The sequence below is a fragment of the Ochlerotatus camptorhynchus genome, unplaced genomic scaffold, assembly GCF_037179485.1.
Source record: "Ochlerotatus camptorhynchus isolate MF236.1 unplaced genomic scaffold, CSIRO-AGI_Acam_v1.1 ptg000461l, whole genome shotgun sequence".
Classification (NCBI taxonomy): Eukaryota; Metazoa; Arthropoda; class Insecta; order Diptera; family Culicidae; genus Ochlerotatus; species Ochlerotatus camptorhynchus.
This window is the reverse complement of record NW_027040947.1, coordinates 403,223-430,336: the sequence shown is the minus strand read 5'-3', so window position 1 is coordinate 430,336 and position 27,114 is coordinate 403,223. Positions and strand designations below refer to the sequence as shown.

The following is a 27,114-nucleotide window of genomic DNA, read 5'->3' as shown; positions in this document are numbered from 1 at the left end:
TATGAAAATCAACAATACTTAACAACATGAAACGAATGGGACAGTCCGATGACAGTCTGACGACAATGAGCGGCAAGCGACGTGAATTCGGTCTTGATCGATTTGAATAAAAACAGGGAGAAACGCTTTTTCCTCTGCAAAGCTTCTAGTAAGTGATGCTAACGATCATCGAGCGCTTTTCTCTAGATCAGTCCTCTGGCGGTGACTAGCAAAAGCTCTCTCGCTCACGGTTCCTGTACTCAAGCTTTCTGTGGGCAGTTGATAATGCCTCCCGTTTCTCGATCGTGACTTCTCACGCCGCATAAGCTCGATTATATTTACACCGTCTTCTTTCGACGTTCGTTGGTTCATTTCGTGTGGCCCGACGCCGATGACGACGGCGATGATTCGTGAGGCGTAGGGACACTTTCGTAGCTGACTTCCGCGTGGAAGCCCTTTTCGTCGGCCGTGTAGCGCACGTTTTGCACTCGACCATCCGGCAGCAGAATGTGATACTCACCTCGGGTCACCCCGTTGTCCCGATTTTGGATGTGTCCGAAGTCGTTGCCAGTGTGGAAGTCACGTACTCGATAGCCGAAGGCGTAGCCTTCCGAGTCCTAAAAATGAGAACATTATGGAATGGGTTCACAACAGGGATAAATCAAACGCTACTTACGTCATTATCCTCACTGTCGTCTTCGTGCTGGTGGTGATCCTGGTGGTCGTGATGATCTTGGTGACCGTAGTGATCGTGAAGGTGATCGTCATGATCTAAATAATGATGGTGATGCTCATGATCGTCATGTTCGAAATGATGATGGTGATGCTCGTGATCATCCTTAGATTCTTCATAGTGCTGTTGGTGGTGGTAGTGCGATTGTTGCTTATGACCTGGGTCTCTGGTTTGGTACTGCACGTTGATCGGTTCCACGATCGTCTCCGGAGTGGTGTGAATTGCTTGAATCTGCTGGTAACTAGCCGATTCGTGACTGTTGGCTTCACTTCCGTAGCTATTGGATTCGATTGTGGGAGATACCGGGGTTGAGCCGATGATATACGTTGCATGGGTCGGAGACGCGACCGTTGGTCCAACCAGATCCGAATCGGAAATATCCGCAACGACCTCCTTGATCGGCGTGTAATCCTTGGTCATTGGAACCTTCAGCTGAGGGTTCATCAATACCGTGTGGTACAAGGTACTGGGGTTTGGACTATCTTCGTACACAATCTTTGGTCCATTTTCGATCTTGACACTTCGGTAGCCAGTCGTCTTTCTGGGGAAGGTCGGATGCGGAGTGGAAGATTCCGCAGGGAACATAATCGGAGCAGTGCTGTCCTGTGGTCGAACTCTAGTTTTCATCGTTTGCAGCGGCTGCGCGTTGCCAATCGGTACTGGCATGTGCAGCAATTCGTTGAGGCCTTTCAGTTGAACCGTGGGTCGTTTGCCGATGAGTGCGGAAAGAGCAGCAATGCTACTTCCGGTTTTCTCGTAACTTTCGTCCGATTGCGATGATTCCGAAGATTGATGCTGTTCGACGTGATTACCGGTGTAGTAGGAGGGTTGCGACTGTTCCTTGGAGTCTGGGACAATGATCTTCAGACCTTGGAATGGTTTAGCTTCTTTCGGTTGTTCATATCGAAGTTCAACGGGTCCGTAGGGATTGTTGTAGTCGGGATGGTTGCTTTCCTGAGAGGAAGCTGGCGCTGAAGATTCCTTGTCGTAAGAGATTGAGATTGCCGGATGAACAATGATCTTGGTGCGGGGTTCTTTAGGTCGCACCGGGACGGGAATTTCTTTGATTACGTACTGGACCTTCGGTTTCTCCTGAATGACAACTTCTTTTGGGCCTTCGTACTCATACGCATTTTCCTGAGATTGCTCGTATCCTGGCGAAAGTTCCTTCATTTTGTATGTCTCCATTGTTGGTTTGTAGGTATTGACGTACTGGGGATGGATGACCAGCGGTGGATACGAAGCCTTCTGATGAAGCCTTTTCGGGCGATTCAAATTCGACACATCCCACCACGTTGCAGGGGTTGCCTTTTCCGGTTTCAAATTTTCACTGGAATCGCTCTTAGTTGGCTTACTCGGCTTACTCGGTACAAAACCAGTTTCTACCTGCGGACTCGGTGAGAATTTGGTATCCTTCGGACTTTGGAATGTCATCTTTGGACTGGTTGTCGAGCTAAATGGTTTCTTTGTCTTTGGTTTCTTATCTCCAAAGTGGTACTTCGGTGGCCTTGTAGGTTCTTCTCCTGACTTTGTATTCATTCGCTCATTCTCCTTAATCGCAATGTCGATCGCTTTTTGAACACCCAAAGGCAAATCCTCGTAATTAGCCATCTTCTTCTTGTTGCCCCTGGTAATCTTCACCCGTCTACTCTCCTCAGTACTCATATCTTTGTCATCCATTGGACTGTCGCGCTTGTCCTTCTTTGTATCTCGTTTTCTCGAATCCGGGCGTTCGGCAACCTCGTCAAACACCGAACCCCTCTTAAAAGTATCCGAAGTCGTGAAAGGCATCCTCAGATTGGGATTCTCTTCCTTCAGTTGCTTGTTGTACAGCTTCGCATCCCGATCCGGAGTCTTGGCATCCTGCAATTCAAACTGAACCATCTCCCGTCCATCTTTGTTGACTCCCGGATCCGCCGAACGCTTCCTCCTGTGATGCACATTACCATCCTCCACAGTCGATGTAATTGGATTCTGTGTGATCGCGTCCTGCAGTTTAAACCACAGAATCTCCCTCGGAACCGGTTCAACTCGTTTTCCACTGCGACCCTCATCTCGTTTTACTCTCTTCGAATCGCCGGACAGTCGTTCCGGACTCTGCGGGTGAATCATCGCATCGGCCAAAGTAAAGCGGAACACCTCCCGCGGGATGATGTCCAGCTTTTTGGCCTGCCGGGGCTTGGCAATCGAATCCAGTCGTTTCGTCCGCACGTTGGCAATCTTCTGGAGATTCTCCAACCGGATGCGATCGTTCTGGGTTTCCTCGTAGCTTTGGTAGCGTTCGCTGGCTGCGGTGTGATAGTGATAGCGGGATCCGGCCGTTGCCAATGTGTAGTCCGCCAGCTGGCGGTTCCGTTTGCTCAGGTAGGCTTGCATGCCCTGAAATTGGTGTCGAGAGGGTGGATTAGTTTGTGGTGGTGATGGTATTTTGCTTAAAGATTGTGACCGAAATCGTGAATCTCAGCAGCGCATTGGACTATTTCGCACATGCAAAGTTACATGTGCCTCTGGAATTTTGCAAATTATATTTAATCACTACTGAATCCTCTTGGTCTAGCCTAGATAGAGAGCATCTTATTTTGATATATTTATCGGTTTATGAATGGAGAATTTCCCTAATGTCGGTCTTTTAGACCCTTAGATTGGGTGCGTGCTTTCATTCATAAAAATAAATGCATTGTTGATTCCTGGTGTATTATTTTAGGCAACATTGTACATTTCTCTCATTGACCACATTTTTTACGGTTTTATCATGGTAATGTTTAGGCAAAGACCTTACACCAATATGGTTTCGTTACAATTTTAAAGGATTTGAAAATAAAAAAATAGTGCCGACCTGTGATTGCAGTCAAAGAAGTGTCGTAGAAAGTGAATCAAGCTGAAGCTTAAACACCAAGAATTCGGATACATTTAACTAAGCGATAATGTGTGAAAATCCAGCAAAATTTACGTATTTATTTTGGTTGCCGTAAGAATTTTTTTTTTTTCCTTTGGTTTGTTTTTTTCCGTTGATCTTGTTTTCCGTGCTGAGCACCAATGCTACCGACGTGCCAGGAAGGCAGCTCCCACACCTGGACCCTACCTATCGACCCATCAACTCATGAACCGGGGACCAACGGCTTTACTTCCTATCCGAAAGAAGGCGTGATCAGAGATGTTATGCCTCAGAACATCCCGGCGGCACCGACTGGTATTGAACCCAGGCCTGCTGGGGTGAGGGGTAATCACGCTTACCACTACACCACCAGCGCCGCTTGGATTTTTTTAAATTTTTATTTGTTTCATCGTGATTTCATTTTTCAGTGTGGGATTTTTGTTTCGGGATCTACTACCTCATCAACACAAGCACACAGTGTATTTAATAGAATAACATTTAAACAAAACAAAAATTAAGGGTTAAATAAACATGCAATTCAATATTTTGAAATTAGGGAACATTCGATATCCATCATTAAATTCAGTTGTATTCAGATCCTATCCCATTCAAAATAAGATTCAAAACATATCCAACCAATTTGCAGGTACCTGCTCAATAAAGTTTAATTACAATAGCCGGAATGAAAATTCGATACGTAAAATACATTTCATATAACAAACCGGTTAAAAATACATATAAGTATAACACACCATGATATTATATTTTAATGTTGCAACCAGTTTTCGAGCTGTCATGATATTCGTCTTATGCATGCCTCTGTTTTCTAAACTCCGCTCCCGTTCACTGCAGGACATACGTAACGTATGTCACCCAAATAGAAAATAAATGAATTCACCCTCTTGGCTCGTCACCCCTGGCGAGTTCTGAACTTCACACAGTTAATATCATAAATCTTCAAAGCCATACTCTTGTATTCCCAAAGCGAGATCGATTTAAGTATTCTGCGACGTGGGGTAAGGTTGTGTAGTACGCGCCATGGGTAATTTAATGGAATTGCTAGAAGAGCTGCTGAACTATCATCTGGAAAACTGTTTATATTAATTAGTCTTTGAATACTACAAGAAAAAAAACGCTGTCGGTCATATTACCCCAAGGTGCGTATTACCCCCACCTTACTCTACGTTCTTAACGAAAATTGCTCGAAGTACCAGTGAAAGAATACAAAATTATTGAATTGACACTTTGACACGTTCAGGAAATACCTGCAATGGAAGATACTTTACAATAATTAACAATATGTGAACCGTTGAGAGTTAAAGTGGTGCGTAAGCAATTCTTGAGTTTTTGTATTAACTGACTCATATTGCAACCCGAACAGCACACTTTCGTCAAGAAAAGTTGCAGCAACCTGTTTATCACTGCAATAAGTCGTGCAGAAGATTCTACAACCAATGTGCAACAAACGTGCTGCTAGAGAAGGACCTTCTTCTGAATCCTTAGTGGTTCCTATACAAAAAGTTGCTGGAACGATTAAAGCCGAAGAGTTTTGTCCCATCAACATGTTGCACACACTAGAGAAAATCTTAGAACTTGTTGTTAAAGGCCAGCTGTTGGAGTATTTGAATAGCAACTCTTTGTTGATACCAGAACAATCGGGATATCGGGAAGGTCATTCTTGTTAAACTGCGTTGAATTTGGTGTTAGCAAAGTGGAAAGACAACTTGGAGCGTAAAGAAAAGATTGTTGCTGTTTTTTTGGATCTTAAACGCGCATTCATGACATTGCTGAAAATTATGATAGCATCAGATTGCGGGGTTACTAGAGTAATAGGATGCTTTGTTGATTGTTCATTAACTCTTGATCGCTTGTAATACTTATGAATATTTTAGGTGGATAAAAAGGCGAGCTAAGAGGTGGACGCCTGAGTTTTTCCACATTTATATCGCTGTAAAGCAACTGTAAACTCTAGAGGGAATTTATATCTGCAACTGAAACCAGTTCGATTTTAATGCTAACCCGGTTAAAATGTTTACATTTAATATCTTAAAGACAAATCGTCCAGCTCAAACTTTTGTAGGGGTAAGAGGTGGGACAATCATCATCATCATCATCATCATCACGTTTAATATCAATTCAGTGACCTGAATATGTTATTAGTGAGGCTGACATAAACAGTAAAATACCAAAAATAATACCTCAAAAATATTCTACGATTAACAAACTAATAACGGATAACAGACGCCAGAATACCATATTTTGATATTTTGAAGGTCTTCTAATACCAATTCAATAACTCTTTTAGGTGATATTGTCTAAAAACTGAAAGACCACATTTTCTTATTTTGGTATTCATTTGATATTTTACCAAATATATTGATAACCTAATAATATCAAAACACGGTTTTATACCACAAGCATACCAAAATCTGGTATCATACCACATTAAGATAGTCATTTATTATCGATTAGCTATCGGTCCTGCTCGGGTATGAGCGGTTTTCTGTCCTAGATGCACTTCCTCAGCTATTAATTAAGAGCTTTCCATGCCAATCAATGTGTAGTGGAGATTTTGGAAGCAAAAAATGATTATTATTGCCAGCCGCTGAAATTTTGCGAATGTTAGGAAAAATGTCCGTCCGGCGGCTACCGTAGAGATACACCGCAGCTGTTGAAGTTATACCACCAGTTTGAAAATGAGCTGAATACTGAAAAATCAGAGTGTGCATTGACAAACTTGAAGTATTTTTATGGCGATTCTTTAAAGCTTTGTTTATTGGGAACTTTTTCTTCTTGGAATTAAGCCAACCGGAGTTACCTTAATTCGTTCCAGAACGTGGATGATGGTGTTGATTTTTCATGGATGCGGTTAGCAATATTATCACTGAACATGCACCTCTTGCACGGCCTGGTCAACCAGTCAGTTTCGAATGCTTAAACACCACCGTTCTGAGGATCTTCGAAAATACTGCAATATTTGTTAGTTGCACCTTAAGTTACAGTTCAATCGAGCAAGCAGAGCATACAGAAACCATAACCATTTCTTATGGATGAATGGACTTCTTTCGTAGATGTACCTCGAAAAACTCTCTGCTGACTCAGTTGCTGACAAAGTGTGAACTCCTTACTTTGCAATTTAAAATAGCCTCCAAAAATTTCGCAGCGCACCCTGCTCAAGTTGAACAGGTAATTCGGGATACTCCATAGGATGTCATGGCCTTTGACTATGTCTACATCAAGCAAATGATGTTGCTACCCGAGCAAAGTCGGTTAACAAAATGAAAGCAAATCGATATTAAAGTTTGAAGTTCCTATCATAATGAAAACTCATTTTGATTTCAATTGTCACGACAGAAGTCTGATATCATATTGTGCTTTCATTATGCAGTCAAGATTTTTTAAATCAAAGCAACTTAACTTGAAGTTCTTGTGTTAATTTCTTGTTTAAAATTTGATTTAAGTTCATCGGTCGTTGAACTAACGATTATTGTTTATTTGTTTTGTTTAACACATTTTAGGTCATTCGTGACTAGCCCGAGGTGAGATTTGAGCTTAAGTGTTTCAGCGTGAGAAGCTTGGATGCTAACCATTTGCGCCAGGGCCGTATTCAGTTAAACATTATGAATGCAAAATCAGTAATCACCGTTTGATTCAATAGTGTAAAATGTTGCTCTCATTTTTGCTGTGTTAACCGTTAAGTCAACCAAAATGAGATCAAATGGTGTATTCAAAATAAGTTACATCATAACAGCAAATTCTGATTTCAATTTGATCTCTAACTTTGCTCGGGTAGGGCAACAAGGAAACTGAAATATTTACTATCTGCTGGACCTGACGGAATTCCTTCAGTGATGCTGCAAATATGCTCTCCTGTGTTATTGGAACCTATGTTTCCCATAATTATTTTCTTTTTGTCCTTCTCCTTTTCCTTTCCCTCTTCTCTTTCAGCAAGCGAGTAATGGCGCTATAGCCATAAGTCATAAAAGGCTAGGACAAGAGTTAGTGCTCATGCCCCAACCGTCAGAAGAAAATAGAGCATCACTTAACCTTTCTAGCTTTGATACTTCCAACGACCAACCAATCATATAAATACCAAAATCGGAACGTACGGTATGAGATGCCCAATTTTCTTCCATTTATTGGACTCTGAAGCATCGTGTTTAAATCTTTGATTTAGTTTAAATCTTCGATTTAACCAAGCCCGATGTTTTCTGAATCATCTTGCCCCCTAAATGCTGCACAGTAGGCCTGGCCGTTTTGATATGTGCGACGCATCTTCGATGTGAAACATATATCAAATAGACAAGAAAAATAATGTAGGTATATATCCCAAGTAACATTTTAAGTTTTATGAAATACTACAAAGCAACTATAAAACAACATTTATAAATCCTTGGTCAAGGCTATTTTGTCATTAATGCATCCACCAAAACCTCATTAAGACTAGAATACGTCTAGTTGGCCCACCCTGGAGAAGGTGCTGAAGGGTGTATTCTCGAAGCTCTTCAAGATTGATTTACTGCAAAAGGTTGTATGACGAACGCATTAAGAACCATTTTAAAGCTACAATAAAAGCTATTTAGCAACAATAAAAACCCTTTCCGAGCCATTTTCCCTAGCCGCTTGCTAAATCCACTAGAAAAGCATCAATCGAGATCGAAAAGGATTTATGAATCCAATCTTTTCAAAATAATTAAAATAGAAACTAATGGTACAAAAATCTTGTTGAATATCCAAATTTATTACAAAAGTGCACTTTAAGCAGACTTGTTTTATGTGCCTTATTAAATGTTATGTGAAATGTACGTGAAAACATTGAAAAATAAGTCCGCCCTCGTAAAACTTTGATATGACTAATTATTTTACATTGAAAAAAAAATGTTTATCTTCAGATCGAGCTTGGCCGAGATTTTTTTTATGATTTTCGCATATAAATGTTTTCTCATTGCTAAATTTACCAAAATATAGCTTTATCCAAGGAAATGTAAATTGAAAAGCGAAGATTGTAAAAAGCAAGCAAACTAATTGTAACATGGCGGTGGCATAAAAGTTGATTTTCATGGGTCATTTGTGAAAAAGCTTTCAAAAAATCCTTAACAATTCACAAGGTTAGTGGCTTTTATGAAGAAAACTTGCAGGCTGAATAGTATTTATCTAAAGCCATTTTGCTTGATCCTAATCCGTTCAGATTTATGGCAGCATTTATGGAGTTTGTTTATCTTTCGGTAGTTGCGCTGTGGGATCCAGGGTTCTTCCCGGTGGTTTTCTCCCGATAGATTGGGAGCAGTTATTCAGATAGTTTGCGATGCTGTTTTACAACATTTCGCATTTCGAACAACTGGAAGCGCAATCGTTCCCGAGAAAGATTCCCTTCTTCCGGATGGTTACACAAGTGCACCATCCAACGATGTAGCGATACGCTTGAATGAAATTTTCGAAGAGTTGATTCTTTCGCCGCATAAAAACGCTGCTACGGATTAAAAACCAGCTAATCTCCGCTAACTAACAGTTTCAGTGGTTTGCTCTCGGTTTTCATCTATTCGCAAGATTTGGAAAAGGCTGGTATGTTTTTAAAACTTTCGACAATGTTTTATGAATTCGAGGGCCCGCTCACTTTGCTCTTCTCCACCAGTCGTTGATGGTGTGCTGGTTTTTCTAAAGAAATAAATTTTGCTGAAATCGACTTGAATTTTTCATCCTACTTTGTCTATCCTTCGAGATTTCCTTGTCATAAATTTGGCTTTTATTAACTATGAGGAACCATCTTCAAGCTCAATTTGTAAACAGAGTAATTGGGGAGTTTATGATGCATTTTAAAAAGCCCAAAAAGCAACAATAAATGCTTTTTGCTCTAATGCAAAACCTAATGGTTTTATGGTTGCTTTTATACACGAACAGTTTTATGGAGGGATTAAGAACTGTTTTAAATTTATGTTTTAAACAAGACAGTTTTCGACTTTCTTGCCAGACTATAAAAGGTTTTAAAACAGCAAAAAGCTGAATTACTAAGCAGCAATGCTTTTCACTTTGAAATGCTGTATTTAAGCCAAATGGATTGTTCATTGCCGTTATAAACCCATCATAAATCAGAGTAGATACCAAATGGTTACTGAATTGTAACTTGGGATACATATATACATCATTTTCCATGATGTTTTCAAAAACTGGCTGTGTTGGTGTTAGATTAGATTACATTAGATGTTTGAAGGTATACGAAATCATAGTGATCGACGCTCGTTTTGTCCAATGTAAACATTACATTTCGATTGATCAACATGGATTCTATCCAAAAAGATCGGTTGCTATAAGCCTTGCTCAATTTAATTTTAATCGATTCTGGGAACCATGTGGATACTTTCTTCATGGACTTGAAGGCTACTTTCGATCGAGTTGATCATAACTTCCTACTGAGGAAGTTGTATAGAATTGGAATATCTTCTGCTTCTTTCGATTCAGATCGTATTTGACCAACAGATCATTATAAATTAATCTGGTGTACCGCAAGGGAGCAACCTTGGACCACTGTTAATGTCATTATTTATCAACAAAATTTCGTTGATTTTACCTCTGGGAATGCGACTTTTCTCCGCCAATGATTCTAAAAACTACGTCATTGTTAGTAGCCTAGCAAACAGGCTTGAATCTTTTAGAAAGCTGGTGCATAAGAAACTTTGTGCAAGTGTGCCGCAGGTGTTCCGATTGTGCGGGTCACAGAGCAAGCTGCGATTTTTTGCCCCGTAACGTGGGTAGATCACCTTTTTGTGGTACGTTACGGGATGTAAGATCTACCACCGATTCCTAGTCCTGACTAATTCAATCAAATGAACACATCTTAGTTCTTGTTACTTTTTATACCTTGTTAATAGTGATAAGTCCTCGGGTTGCTTGGACCGAGGATGATCTTGAAACAAGGAAAAAATGGGTTAGTTATGCCTCGGATACACTAAATAAATTATGAACACATCCATGGTCACACTTGTATATTTTTTTGCATTTGCTCATAATTTATTATACAGATAATGCTCATGTTCATAGATTGTCATGCAAGTGTATACGCGGCATCAGTCTTCATCTATGTGATTCCTAATCTTCTATTCGTTGTTCTCTAGTTTGAAGTGGTTAAGACTAGGGTTCTGATGCATGGTCATTATCGATTTCATTTCTTAATTTTGTTGCTAAGGAATCCAATTTTGACTGACAAAGAAGCGCGCCTTTGGAGGGTGTTTCAACACTCCAAAGGGTACAAATAGCGGAACCTTTCAATTAGAGTTGGATCCATGTGAATAATAAATATTATCAGCATAGTATAATCAAAATTATGATTTATACCACTAATCATATTTCAGTTATCAACGTATGTAAGTCTTTAACATCAGGTTGATAACATAATTTAATATCCATCAATCATAGGATTTTTATCAAGATGTTTTCAAAGATAACAAAATTAGTAACTTTTGTGATATCCAACGAGCATTTTTTATTTTTTATTATATTTCTCGTCATGTTGGCAATGATAACATATTCGATTATCAAACCTTGATAACCGGATGCGATGAGATCAAAATGTGTTATCAATTTGGTATAAAACTTGTCTCGGGTTACAGTCATCGGTAAAGTTTTATAGGTTTCGAAAAGGTTAAGAAACGAAAATCCCGGTCTATCCACTGCTGACAGTTTTTGATCAAATTCCTGGGCAGGAATGTTTTACCTCGGTTGACCGGAAGAGTGCCCCGGAAGAATGTAAAGTAAATTTACCCGGAGGAGTGCCTACGGAAGAGACTACTGCCTATTTCTGGAGCAGCATGAGGTGGATTGCCTATTCTGGTTGAACTTGGCATGCTGCCACTACTCATGAATCCGGCACAAAAGTCCGGAACTAAGGCCAATTGAGGAATACTGGTCAATTGTGAAGCACATTCTGAAAAAAGGGTGGAACTGCAACTGACCTGAAGGATTTAAAGCAGGAATGGAATTTGGCAGCCAAGCTAATAGGAACAGGACTCTTGCAAAAGATGATGAACCATGTACGAAGAAAAGTTCGAGCAATGGCCTATGGTAAAAAGAAAGACTGAAACCGGACTGTTTCGTGTTTGACCTTTAGATTAGATCAAGATTCATTCATTTCGTGAAATTAGAGTCCATGGGAACTTCCTGTGTATGCTGTATTTCAAAATCCTGTCCATCTAGGATATTGCTCACGGTGTCTCTGCAAGAAAAGTTTATTTAAAAAAGAATAAGTATCCCTTGAACACCCACAAGACGAAAGCTTATGGTCACACTCCTTCCGTATGAGTCTTGTTTGGAAATGTTCTATTAGGAGGTGGGAACAATTTTAATTTTTTTTTTTCATATTTTTCAGTGTAAATCACATCTAAAAATGTACTGTCTCGACCACAAAATATATGGGAAAATGACCGCCGGAAGAACATTTTGAAACTAACCTCAAACGAAAGAGGGGCACCTAAGATTTCGTTTAGTAGGTGTTTCAGTGACACTGATTTTTTTTAAATAATAATGTTATAATACCAGAGCCACCGTGTGCTTTTTTCGAAAAAGTTCTTCGCGAAGTCAATATGCATCAGGGACAGAGACAACGTGTAGAGGCATGCAAAATTTGTTCGACACCATTCGGGAATCCAAGATAGCAATTTTCAATTTACACAATAACTAGATAGCAACTAAATTTAATGCACATATTGCGGAGGTTAATAAGGCCAAAAAGCAAGAGAAAGATGCACATCTTTACAGAGGACCACCAATTATCGACGGAGGACATCACGATTTTACGAACCGTATCTACACCATGGAAATAGGATGTCGCAGAGAGCCTCGAGATCAACAAACAACGGAATTCAACTTTACTCAACAGGGATCAAGGAAACGGACACACATGGATTTTCAAGTTACTACCTAGGACACACCAATGAGTAGCAGTCTACAGGAGATTAGATTTAAGTACAGCTAGATTGTAGGGTAAACGCTCCTATAGTTGCGGTACGTTAGAAGCGTTAGGTTCCTATAGTTGTGTATTGAGTCTCCATGCACAACTATAGGAACCTATCGCTTCTAACGTACCGCAACTATAAGAGCGTTTCCCCTATGTTAAAATGTACCTTGGTTAATATATATATTAGGTAAGTTGCGATTTTCCTTAAGTTTTCTACTAAAGACACTGAGGAAGTCTGCACATTGCACATTGAAACGCATATGATGATGATGATGATGATGATGGTCCCACCTCTTACCCCTACAAAGGTTTGAGCTAGACGATTTATCTTTAAAATAATAAAATATGACATTTTAACCAGGTTGGCAAACAAAATCGAACTGGTTTCAGTTACAGATATAAATTCCCTCTAGAGTTTACAGTTGCTTCACAGCGATATAAATGTTGGAAAGCTCAGGCGTCCACCTCTTAGTTCGCCTTTTTGTCCACCTAAAATATTCATAAGTATTACAAGCAATCAAGAGTTAATGAACAATCAACAAAGCATCCTATTACACTAGCAACCCCGCAATCTGATGCTATCATAATTTTCAGCAATGTCAGGAATGCTCACGAACCCCCAACATTTGCCAGAAAACTTACTACTAACTCAAGGTATCTTCCAAATAAGCTTCAAAATTGCATTTTTTTTTTTATCAAATGTTAAATTCAGTCCTCTATATCCGTAATACTGGAATACTGGATAACTGTTCAAAAGACAGTTTTAACGTGTGAAATGCAGTGTCTTTTAAATTATGTAAGTGTTGCTGAACGTTTGATATGTCTAGGCATCGAATTAAAAACATGTATTCCTTTATAATATAATGAATTTTGTGAAGCACAAGTCAAGAAATGTGGTGTTCTTATTTCAACCGCGTTTCTAGTATTATATCTATGAAAGTCTCTTCCTCTTTCAATTCGATCACACAAATTTCGAGGCAGCAAACCGTTAACTACTTTAAAAATGAACACCATAGTCAAATATACAATTCTTTGCTTCACCGACAACCATTGCAAGGCGTCTAGCATACAAGTTGAGGAAGTGAATCTATTACATCTCAAAATCAAACGCAATATTTTACTCTGCAAGTGCTGTAATCTCGATATTTGTGTTGTATTGTCCAGAAATAAAATGAAAGGGCAAAAGTCAAGATGAGGAGAGATGATTGATTTGTATAGCTGTATTTTACTGGCAATAGTTAAATCGTTTTTCAGTCGACATAGAATTCCATACTTCTTGGTAATTTTCTTGATGACATTGTCAATGTGAGAGTTGAACTTAAGTGTGTCATCAATAATCACGCCAAGATATTTAATCTCCCGAACGCGATCAATAGTCTCATCATCAATTACAGCAGAGACGTTCTCATTTACTCGATTCCGTGAAATTACCATAAATTTAGTTTTACTTGTATTCAATTTTAACTGCTTATATTTCAACCATCTACTTAGAGAACGCAAGTCTTCATTCAAGTGTAAAACGGCATCATCTAAATCCTTAACTGCAATGAATAACACAGTATCATCTGCAAAAAGATTAATGTCACAAAATCGTAAAACACGTCGCAAGTCATTAATATACATAATAAATAACAGGGGCCCTAATACACTTCCCTGGGGCACTCCAAGGTTATTCCCCACGGAGCTGGAAACAGAATCATTAAAAACAGTCCGTTGAGTTCTGTCAGACAAATAGCTTTCAAACCATTTATATACAGTACTCGTAATTCCAAAGCGCTTGATTGATCTAAACAATAAGGGCCTAGAAATTGTTTCAAAAGCGCGTTTAAGATCCAAAAAAACAGCAACAATCGTATCTTTACACTCCAAGTTATTTTTCCACTTCGCTAATACCAAATTCAACGTGGTTTCACAAGAATGACCTTCCCGATATCCCGATTGTTCTGGTATCAACAAACTACTACTATTTAAATACTCCAACAGCTGGCCTTTAACAACAAGTTCTAAAATTTTCTCTAATGTGTGCAACATGTTGATGGGACGAAACTCTTCGGTTTTAATCGTTCCAGCAACTTTTTGAATGGGGACCACTAAGGATTCCTTCCAAATTTGTGGCACATGTCCAGTTTGTAATGATTCATTAATAAGGTCCAGCAAGAAGTGGCCAATGACATGAAAGCAATCTTGAATAACTCTAGCATTAACATTATCTACTCCAGCCGATTTTCCTAATGAAAAACAAATAACTCTAAGTTCATCTAATGTAATTGGGTGAAACACTTCAAATCTACAACTACTATTAACTGGCTGTTTTATTTCGTCAGGTTCATCGACCAATTCAATGGATTGATTAATCAATGAAACACTGTCTAAAAAATAATCATTAAACTTAGCTGAAATTACTTGTTCTGACTGTTCTAATGTGCCATTAAAAGTTATGGACCGCGGTTTGCAGTTACTAGGTTTTAATAGAGATTTCAAAATTTTCCATAACTCTTTGCTGTTGTTTTGATGCTGATCAATCTTCCTTTGAACATATTCACAATGAGTTTTCTTTATCGATTGTGAATACTTATTACGCGCGATTGTGTACCTAGTCCAATGATTGATCTACAAAACTTTTTGTACCATTTGTCCCTTTTCCGTTTAAGACGCAAAAGGTCCAAATTGTACCAGCTGTTCGAGTTCTTCAAAGAAACAAACTTTTGCTCAGCTAGCTGATTAGTACACGTTTTCAAAGCGTTATTAATAACAGCTGTAGATTCATCTAAGTTACCGGCCGCGAATGGAAAATCCAGGCTTCTCTCAACAAGGTTTGAAACAGCTTGCTTCAAATATTTCCTCCAGCACTTCAATTTTACAAAATTATCGTTATCGTTAACATGATCTAAGACATTAATCAATAAGGTCTCATGATCGATTATTTTCAAATCAGTATCCGTAACTGAACAAATGGAATCAAAATTGGAATAAACGTGGTCAATTAAAGTTCTACTGTGCCTGGAAATGGGCGTATACTCATTTATCGTTTGCTTTAAATTAAAAAACTTAGCTAAACGCTTCAAATGATACGAATTATGGTTATCACGCCAAGGTTTAGCAAATAAGAAAAATTACTGATCCTTCTCTCTCTTTATACAGATATTTAAAGGCCAACAATAGATGTCTGGTGTTATTTTGGAATCCAATGGCTACATCTAATCAGGACCCGATTTGAAAAAAAAATGAGCAATGTGAAGCGAAAATTCCAAATTTTGTATCTGTCTAGACCACAAGATATTCCGTGCTGGAAGTATGACAAGCATAAACCACTTTGACTTTTAACGTTTTCTAGTTTACAGCAACATTTTGTTGACAGTTAAAGTGGCACATGTTTTTTAGGTAGATCAGCTATGGCAGATTATGCACGAGTACGGATTTCTGGATAAACTGACGCGATTGGTAAAGGCGACGATGGATCGAGTAATGTGCGTTGTTCGAGTATCAGGGACACTCTCGAGTCCCTTTGAATCTTGAAGGGGGTTACGGCAAGGTGATGGACTTTCGTGTCTGCTATTCAACATCGCGTTAGAAGGTGTGATCAGAAGAGCTGAGATGGCACGGAACTTTGAGACGATGGCGGAAACGTACATCAGACTGAAGGCTGAGGCTAGGCGGATTGGACTTGCCATCATCGCATCAAAGACAAAATACATGAAAGGAAGAGGTTCTAGGGTAGACAATGTTAGCCTCGCACCCCAAGTTCAGATTGACGGTGACGAAATCGAGGTTGTCGATGAGTTCGCGTATTTGGGCTCACTGGTGACCACCGAAAATGATACCAGTCGTGAAATTCAAAGAAGCATTATGGCAGGGAATCGTGCCTACTTTGGACTCCGGAGGACGCTTCGGTCGAATTTTTTTTTTTTTTTTTTGTCTTTATTTTAGAGATTTTTAGCCTGAGGCTAGTTCATCTCTTCGCTTCGGTCGAATAAAATTCGCCGCCACACGAAGTTGACTGTCTACAAGACGCTGATTAGACCGGTGGTGCTCTACGGCCACGAGACTTGGACTATGCTCGTGGAGGACCAACACGCCCGTGGTGTTTTCGAACGGAAGGTGTTGCGTATCATCTACGGTGGAGTGCATATGGATGACGGAACGTGGAGCAGGCGAATGAACCACGAATTGCATCAGCTGCTGGGAGAACTATCCATAGTCCACATTGCAAAAATTGGGCGACTACGGTGGGCTGGGCACGTCGTAAGAATGCCGCACGACGACCCAGTGAAAATGGTTATAGAAAGCGACCCAACAGGAATAAGAAGAAGAGTCACGCAACGGGCAAGGTGGATCGACCAAGTAGAAGGCGACTTGCGGACCCTTCGCAGACTACGAGGTTGGCGATGTGTGGCCATGAATCGAGTAGAGTGGAGACGACTTCTTCGGACAGCAGAGGACAACAAGGTCGTAGTCTGATTGGTAAGGTAAGTATGTTTTTTAGGTCTTCAGGCCTTTACAAAAATTCGAGCTTCTTCGCAAAATTTTGTTATTTATCTACCTTGGAGCAATTTAGTGGATGAAATTTGATGAACTTGGTTTATCATTCTAGTATTAAGATTAATAGCGTCCCCTGTAAAATTTACTCAAGTGCATAAGTAGGTACCACTTTGTCTCGCAACGGTTCATTTCTATCAGGAGGGCCTGCAATATTCAATTTGGATGAATTCAATGTGAAAATGTAACTCAAAAACCGCGCTTAGTTCTCCCTCGATGCTCCACTTACATTCTGATTAACCGGACTGGCATGGAAGGCAATACTCGGTCGTCCCAGTTCAAACACGTCCTCGAAGACGGCAGCCGGTGGCCGTGCCCCAAACACTACCGGCAGCAGCAGAAGAAGCTGTAAATAGAAACAAATTAGAAGAAGAATATCATAAATCAGAACCTTTTCATTTAACAAAGCTGAAAGAAACCTTAATTCAATAATGCTATTGTTTCGAGCAAGGAAGTCACTCAGATCGTGCTGTAATTATTAAGTTCTTCAACACATTGCCGGGGATACACGTGTAGTGTGCTTCCATTTGCATAAGAATTCGGAAGCAAATAATTAGATGGCAGCAATACCATCCGTGACCTGGGCAGGAGGACCGGCGGGTACGTGTGAGAAAAAAAAATGCCTTATTCCACACCAACACTGAATGAAATTAAGCAAAAAAAACAAAACATAAGGTGCCGGTGAAGAAGTAGCGTCAAAAGCCATCGATTGCCAAATTACACGACTGTTTAGCACTAATTACGCTTTGCGCCGGCTTGTCTGGCTACTGTGGCATGCACAAATTCGGAAGTGGTGCTCAACCACGGAGATCGGATCGGAAGCAGTGAAATATGTGCTATCGAGGACATTTTTTCTTTGTTTTGACCCGGCTCGGTAGGTAAGGCAGGTAACGCAACGGTGGTGGTGTGAGCGAGAGTTTTGTTTTGACTGCTGGTGAATCAGAAACAGATCAATAACCGATTCAGTATCATTAGTAATGAATCGTGTGTTGGTTGGATGGTTGGTATGGATCGATTGCTGTTTATTTCAAAAGACGGTTTGCTACCGTGCACGCACACGCGGTCAATGTCAGTGGGACGTGCACACCGAACGTGAGTGTTGGCAGAGAGTGGAGGATGATGGATAAAAAAAAACGCGAAAAGTGTGCAATGAGAGGTTGGGAGATGTAAAGCATTTGAGTGCAAGTGTGATGTAATGCAGTTGAAATTAATGCGAGTGTTGAATGAACCTTAACTGGAACGTTTTGTGGGGTAATGCTGCATTTTAGACGTCAATTATAAATTGTTTCAACAAATTTTTAAATCTAAAATAGACTCGATAAGATGTTTTTTGCCAGTTTGTTAACTTATCATCAAGATAAGGATTGTGGACTATAGTAAACTCTAACTTCAATGAGTAAAGTCTTACAAATCCTGACGTTCAGAGTACTTCAGGAAGTACTTCAGTATACCCCTTGCGAAGCCTCTCAGCTCCTCAAATATTAGTGACATTTACTCATATTTGCTAAAAGTTGACTTATTCTGACCTACGTTTTTGAGAATTTGTCCGCTTTTGCGACATTGAGTGAACGGCACTCAAATGTGAGACATTTTCATTGGCCGTGAAGTATTTTTTTCCGACAGCAGGATTGATTGCACGGTTATTTCTTAATAACCCAAATTTGAGTAGGATCTACTCATGTCTGTCAAAAGTAGGTCTACCCTAAATTGAGCAAACAAAGTTGGAACTGACAAGATGTCAAAAGAACAATTCGTCATATTGTTAATCTCAACTTTGTTTACTTAATTTGGGTAGCCTACTTTTGATGGAAATGAGTAGATCCTACGCAAATTTGGGCTGTTTAGAAATAGCGTGTGTACCCGTCGATCCGTCCTTTCACGCAAAAATAAACATTTTGCCAACGGGATTTTTCAGTGGTGTGAAAGGATAAGCAACGATCTGCTGTTTCATGAAATCCGACATTTGCTTATGAGGCTTCCTATACACAGAAAAAATTCTGAATTTTAACTATCGCGTAAAATTTCTCTTCATTTAATTTTGAGCTATACTTGGCATAAACAGTGAAATCGTTTACAAGCTTGCATACAATATTGCAAATTTATGCGATATTGCGCTTAAATTTACACGAAACATCGCGTAAATTTATGCCAAATCTAGCGTTAATTTTATGTGCGCTATATCTCGCAGAAATTTACATGAATTTTTCGAACGGTGTAGGAGTGAACAGATTCATAGTCGTCGTCAACGCGAATGGTTTCACAAAGTTATCAAATAAAGTTCGTATGGCATAATTAACAGGGTGGCAAGTCAACCAGAAAAACCAGGAAAATCTCGGGAGTTTTTTTACCACGAAAAACCAGGAAAAACCAAAATCAGGAAAAATAATAATTTATAGTTGTATGTCGGTGTCTTTTCTTTTCACCGAATTAACAAATCGAATTAAACCAGTAATGGATAAATCGGTCGAACCGGAGCTTTTGAAAGTGAATATCCAATCGCTCATAAGTGTCGAACTTTCTGATGATTCTTTCTTGCCGGCAGCCGATATTGAGCTGGGATTTGCTGTGAATGCTGCGGTGGAAAGTCCTGTGGGGAAAAACATAGTGTCGGAGAAAACCCTCCTAATTTTCCGACAGAACTGTAAGGATTTTTACGTCGTAATCCTTCGTACAATGCAAGACTGATCACCAATGTCATACCCTATGACCAGATATGTTTCTTGCCTCGACCCTGCTGTTGTATCGAATTCTCCTGAAACAGCTAAAAAGTACACAGCAAAAAATTAATTTTAATATCACATCAAAGCGGATGCACTTCAATCGTGTCGAAAATATGGTGTAATATTACTTGCCAAAAAGGGCAAAATTATCATTAATACATGTGCATGTGCATGTGCTGACATTACGTTGCTTTTACTGCATTTGTTCATTTGTGTGGCCATAAAAATTACATGAGATTTTCGACATGATTGAAGTGCATCCTCTTGAATGTAATATTAAAATTTATTTTTTGCTGTGTAGTTGAATTGTTGTCTTGAACAACTAGTGGAGAAGGATAATATTAATGGTACGGTAGCTGACAAAATTAAGGTGGAAAATAATTAGTTGTGCGATACTCTTAATGTTAATGAAATTATGAAAAATTATCGCTGAAATGAGGGACGTTTGGACAGATTATGGGTGAGGCTTATGAATGTTGCTAGCAAAGATTTTTCCAAACCTGATGGGTTTCGTCACGAAAATTCTTATATTGTCGGATGGAAATGCCACACTGGAACAGAGATTTTTCGTAAATAAGTGATCTACCAGACAGAAGAAAGTCTTGTCGCATTGTTCATAATGCAATATTGAATGCTGGAGGCGTGACGAAAGTCGGAATCACGAAAAGTCTTGTGCCATATGCCAAAAACTCCTGCGATCGGTACAAAGAAGCTATCAACAGGAAGAAACAGGAGACTATCGATAGGGACACTAAAAAAGCAAAACATACTTGCAACTGTTCAAAAAGAAGCATCATTACTCGACGAGCAGATGAAACATCTTAACCCTTAAATACGCAATATTGTTTTAACCCTCCGTTACTCGCGCCAACTTTTGTTGTACTTTGTACAACAGTGAGTTTTCCATTGGCATTTTGCAGCCGAGCTACCAATCGATATGAAACCAACGGGTATTCCTTAATAAACTTGTTTTTAATTAAACAAGCGAAACTTTTATCACAGTTAACCCCCGAAAAATGCGGATAATAGAAAAAAATGTGAATGGAAACCGCGTAAACGGTGTCCGCTACGTGGGATTTGACTTAATTGGTTAGAACATGGAAAATCGCGAGATCCTGACCAGATAGAAAATTACTGTCTTCGGCAAAGTTGTTCTAGAGATCATAACCTTTCTGCTGGTGGAGAGTAGTTTAGAATTTTCTCACTAAGTAGCGCTAGAATACATGTGAAATTCTCACATGTGATATATCTCGAGATCATGACCAGATAGAAAGTTACTGTCGTCGACAAAGTTGTTGATGAGATCAAAGCCTATTTATTGGTGCACAATAGTTTAAAATTTTCTCAATACGCGGCGCTATTATACACGTGAAATTCTCATATAAAATATCTCGTTGGTGGAGTGGTTCGTAAAATTCTCACTACGTGACGCTAGTATATACGTGAAATTTTCGCATATACAATAGCTCGAGATCCTGAGCAGATAGAAAGTTACTGTTTTCGGCAAACTTGTTCTGGGGGTCAAAACTTTTTTTCTGGTGGACAGTAGCCCAGAATTTTCTCACCACGTGGCGCTAGTAAACGTGTACAATTCTCGCGTATGCTATAGTTCGAGATTCTGAACAGGTAGAATATTACTGTATTCGCAAAAGTTGTTGCTTGGTGCACAATAGTTCAGAATTTTTACACTACGTGGCGTCAGTATACACGCAAAATTTTCGCATATAAAATATCACGAGATTCTGATCAGATAGATTTCGCTAGTGGACGGTAGTTCAAAATTTTCTCACTACTTAGCGCTAGAATACATGTGAAATTCTCGCATGTGGTTTGTTTCGAGATCCTGACCAGATAGAAAGTTTCTGTCTTCGACAAAGTTGTTCAGGAGGTCAAAGCCTATTGCTTGGTGTACAATAGTTGAGAATTTCCTAAGCGGCGCTAGTATACACGTGAAATTTTCACAAATAAAATATCACGAGATCCTGACCAAATAGAATGTTACTGTCTTCGGCAAAGTTGTTCAGGGAGCCAAGGCCTTGTGGCTGGTGGACAGCAATTCAATTTGTATTTTTTTTTTTCACATCATTGCGCTTGTATACACGTGCAATTCTCGCAATAGATATATTTCGAGACCTGCTAAACTGTCATCGGCAAAGTTGTCCAGGAGATCAAAACTTTTTCGTTGGTCAACAGTACATAATTTTTTCACTACGTGGCGCTAGGATATACGTGAAATCTTCGCATATATAATATTTTGAGATCCTGAATAGCTACACATTTACTGTATTTGGCAAAGCTGTTAAGGAGATAAAGATCTTTTGGTTGATGAACAGTAGTTCAGAAATTTCTCAAAACTTGGCGGGTAATTCTCGCACATCAAATATCATAAAATAAAAATACAATTTACAATCAGCCTTTTACTGGTGAAGATTTTCATGCAGATTTGTGGATACCTAAATTAGGATTAGTCGTTCCACTAGTATACCTCTGATAAATTATTGGTAACACGTATCTCAGATGAAAACATTATCTTAAAAGATCAATATTGCTGAAACTTCCAGAGTTTCCTTTTCATTTAAGGCTAATTTCAAAATGTCTTATGGAGGGGTCTAGAACGAAAAAAAAATCCCTCTATTTGGGTGTGCACGGACAACGAGAGAGTGAGGCACTTTTGCTCAGTTGAATGGAGAAATTTATAAAACTGACTGAGTGCTCGTATGTCAGTGACTCGTTTACCTCTCAATCATTCAGACTCTCACAAGGCAGTGAATGATGAGGCATATGAAAATGACTCATTGAACCTGACTGTTTTGCGCACTGGTTTTATGTGTCAAACACATACTTCACGACCTCTTCTTGTAACTTACAATTACTAATTATCATTATAACATCTAATGTTTTCATAATTCGGGAACACATTTTTTTATAGCAAGTGAGTGGAAGTAACCCTGATTAGGAATTAAGTTGGACTTCACGGCCTTTGCAGCTAGTTACTTCTTGACTATATTGTATTTCCTAGTATTGCTTAATCCATCATTAGGACTAAACCCAGTCTGTTGATGTAGAACCAAATAAACAAATAAACAAATAAGACGCCTACACTAATCAGGATTCAAGCAAAATGAATGTTTGATCCGGAAATCTCCGGAAATTGCGCAGTTGTATTTTGCATGGCACAACTCATGTATGATATTTGTGTTTTTAGATTTGTTCCGTAGGTATTTATTTTGAAGAAAATTTTTGAAATCTCAAATTGGAAAACATCGATGTGGTGTGAAATTGATCATCCAGTCTATTTTCATCAAAAGTGTGTATCATTACATACCCTACACTCTCGATGAAAAGTTTTGAATCACCTCCAATAAAAACATGAAAATATTTATTGTTCTAATATCGGCCAATTTTCTGAAGGTCATTTGAAAGGTACTGAATGAAACTTACTTCGTAGGTATTTGACTCAATACATTCTTCAAACTTTTTTATACTTAAACTTCACATAAGGTTGCAACATTTTCCCAAATTCACACTGATTAATCATGACTGGTTGTCACAGAATTGGGTTGGGCAAATTTTTAAATGAAAGTGGTAGTAGATATCTTATCCTAAAGGCTGCACTCTAAAATAAAAGTGATACACATTGATTCCTTTGTAATTATTTAGCATGTTGGTAAAAATTGATGATATTTTGACTGAAACTAGCTATGAGTGTAATGTTTTCGCTGGCAGAATTTTATCAAAATCTGTCAAGTGGTTATCGAGATGGCATCAGAGCAAGAGCAGATACGCCAAAAAATCTTGTGCGCCGTCGTGGAAAATCCAACTGCGTCCCACAGATGGATCGGGAAACACCTGGGAATTCATCATTCGACGATTTCCTGGGTGGTGAAGTCATTAAAGGAGACCCAGACGACCCAGCAGCGGGAAGGCTGTGGCAAAAAACCGGAGACAACTAACCCGGTGAAGGCCAGGAAGGTGTTGAGTCTGTTCAAGCGTCGACCAAATCTTTCGATCCGCGATCAGGTGAAGAAGGCGAATGTTTCCATCTGGTTTGTCCACAAAACGATGAAACTTGAAGGGAACCACGTCTACAAGGTCCAGACAGTACCGAACCAGAACGACAAACAGAACACGGTGGCCGAAACCCGTACCAAGAAGCTGTACCGGGAGTGGCTGATGAAACCGAGGTGCTTCGTGATAAACAATGAGATTTACATCAAAGCGGTTGGCCGTTCCTGCCACATCACGGTTGGCCGTTCCTGAAGAGGTCAGGAAGATGAAGGTGGACAAGTTCGCCAAAAAGTTCTTGGTTTGGTAGATCATCTGTGGGTACGGCAAGATGAGCCAGCCGTACATCACGATGGGTACCATCAACGGGCAAATCTACCGGGACGAGTTCCTCCTACCAGCGAATCCAAACACATAAGACAACCAACGATACAGACAAAACGGTTGGTACGACTACGATGACAAACTCGCTCTGTAACATAGCTCGATCCGAGTGGTAGAAGGATAATGATATATTGCTTGCCTGCTTTGTTGCAATATACACGGAAGAGGACATAGCTTGATATGAATCGAGAAAAGACATAACAAAAAAATTCCTATTAACACACGTGTATTATCGTCGGCTTTACTTCGTGAAGCAGCTTGCCAACAATTTGCTCGTTTCCTTCTACCGCCCCGAGTTAGAGGTGTCGCACGGGCTGCTTGTCATGAAAAAGAAGGAAGAAGATTATATCATTATTGCTTATTGCTTTCCACTACTGACATAGCGTTATTATTCGGTTCGTTGATCGCTTGTCATTTTGTCATTTGGAGATATTTTTGATTCTTTGCCTCCTACCCTTCCTGCGGTCTCACGGAGGCGAGACGATGTTTTGACCGGAACATAGAATGATGACATAGAAAAAAAAAATGTTTTTCACCAGTGCTGTGGAGTCAGCGTTAGAGTCATGGAGTTGGAGTCAGAGTCGGACTCGATTTTTAGCATAAGGAGTCAGAGTCGGAGTCGAATAAATAGTACCGACTTCGACTCCGACTCCGACTGATGAAAACATAATTTGAAACAAGTACTTATGTAGGTCCACGTGCAACTTTGTCGGCCATTATCGACTCGATTGAAATCGAATGGCCACCTTGAAGACTAAGCTACACGGATGATTATGATCTAATCAATTTATCACGTCAATCTATCCAGCGGGATAAACTTAACAAATTTCAAAGTTGTTACGTGTTTTGGAATGTACCAATAGCGTACCATAGCGTACCTTCAAGGATTTTGTTGAGCTTCCCGGAAAACCCGTGTCCCGCTGGATAGACAAACGATTTCAGCAATGACCAAGTCGATCGACCAGATTTCTACGGAAATGTGACGTACCAAAAGCGTACTTTACGAATCTGTAATCCATTTTTAACGTACGTCTTATTTTCACTTTAATGCTTATACTAAACTTTTTAGGTCGGTTTATATATGAATTATGGGCAGGGAATTGGATTCCTCGGAAAATTTTAGCCTGATTTCATATAAAAACATTAAAATTAAGTGCGTTTTAGCCAATTTGAGGACCAAAAACAGATTTTTTTTATTTGCATCCCTTAAAAATATACTAATTTTGAGCATGACCAACGAACCTAACTGGAATTCACTTTCTGATAGAATTTACCAGTGATTAAAATAAAAATTAATATTTTTTTAAATTCCATGGAATTCCAAATAGAATTTTTAAAATAGTATTAATTTTTATTTTAATCACTGGTAAATTCTATCAGAAAGTGAATTCCAGTTAGGTTCGTTGGTCATGATCGATCAGAAAGCTATCAAGGCATTTCTCATGATGGAGTTTTCCACGGAGCACCGTGTGTCTCCATAATCATTCATGAAATTAACGGTTTTGTTCAAAATTGGTATATTTTTAAGGGATGCAAATAAAAAAATCTGTTTTTGGTCCTCAAATTGGTTAAAACGCACTTAATTTTAATGTTTTTATATGAAATCAGGCTAAAATTTTCCGAGGAATCCATTTCCTTGCAAATAATTCATATATAAACCGATTTAAAAAGTTTAGTATAAGCATTAAAATGCAAATAAGAGGTACGTTTAAAATGGATTACAGATTCGTAAAGTACACATTTGGTACGTCACATTTCCGTAGAAATCTGGTTGATCGACTTGGTCATGGCTGAAATCGTATGTCTATCCAGCGGGACACGGGTTTTCCAAAAAGCTTTGAAGTACATTCCAAAACACGTAACTATTTTGAAATTTGTTAACTTTGTCCCGCTGGATAGATTGACGTCAATTTATCTCATACTGTTCAATATGTTTAACTTTTCACGTTTTTTTTTTTCAAGTTTCACATTGATATGATGTAAAGTAATCACTATTTTCTAAATGAAAACGGTGCAGTGAAACCCTGTTAGGGGTGGGTCTAAGAAAGTATTTGTTGTTGCAATTATGCAAAAAAAGAAGGAACTTCGGATGTGACTCTAAATGAATTGATATATAGAGGTAACAGACATGTTTTGCAGTGTCAGGTACTCTATTTTGTAGTCTGTGAAAAGTGTTTCTAGGATTGTTGACTGCACTGTTCTCTGTGAACAACTAACGGAAAGCAGTTCATGCATAATTTCCAACAGATGCCGTCACAAACAACAGTAGTGACATCTGATAACCAATAAGCATAGAAACCTTTTCCATCAGCTCATTATCCCCTATTACACAGAATACTACGTACAGCTCACAAAGTGTCCCTACCATCGTCGTCGTCGTTGTCTTTGTCTGCATAGGCCAATGATCCTCGCCGACCGCACCGATTACGAAATCGACAGCACGGCCGGCAGACTGTTTGTTTGCAGCAAAACGGCAGTCGGCAACCTGTCCAAATCAGGAAGCATGACAAACTCCAATTAAGTCGTCCATCTCTTCCTTCACTGCATCTCTCTTTCTGAAAGAGAAGCAACCGGCGGCGCTCGCATACCTGGGTAAGGTGGGATAATACGCGCCACGTGGAAATATGACCAACAGCATTGGTTTGTGTGTTTTGGAAAACAAATTCAGTGGGTTTTTACTCAGAATTGCTAGATGAACTGCTGAGCAACTGGGAAAGATGTTCATATGAATTCTAGATGAACATTTCAAACGATTCTATCTGTTTTGATCGATTCTCTTTGTCGTCTTTCTCTTTTGATAATCACAGCTTTGCACATAGTTTGATAAAGGAGGTTCTTATCCAAACCATCAATCACAACTGGGAAGGTTTTTGCAGCTAAGTTATTAACTAATAAGAAAGTCGATGAAGGGAATCGATGAAATCATATAGGACCT

The 27,114-nt window shown here is 39.3% G+C and overlaps 1 protein-coding gene across 1 annotated transcript in view; it reads right to left on the bottom strand.

Moving 5' to 3' along the window:
• Nucleotides 1–347: 347 nt before the first annotated feature.
• LOC135712173 (bromodomain-containing protein 4A-like) overlaps nt 348–27,114 on the bottom strand; it is a 42,574-nt gene continuing 15,807 nt past the window's right edge. Inside the window, exons 2-4 of the mRNA XM_065235138.1 lie at nt 17,300–17,416; nt 656–3,091; nt 348–596 (exon numbers count right to left, since the gene is read on the bottom strand). Coding sequence (XP_065091210.1) covers nt 348–596; nt 656–3,091; nt 17,300–17,416 — 2,802 coding nt within the window. The remainder of the gene's footprint in view (nt 597–655; nt 3,092–17,299; nt 17,417–27,114) is intronic.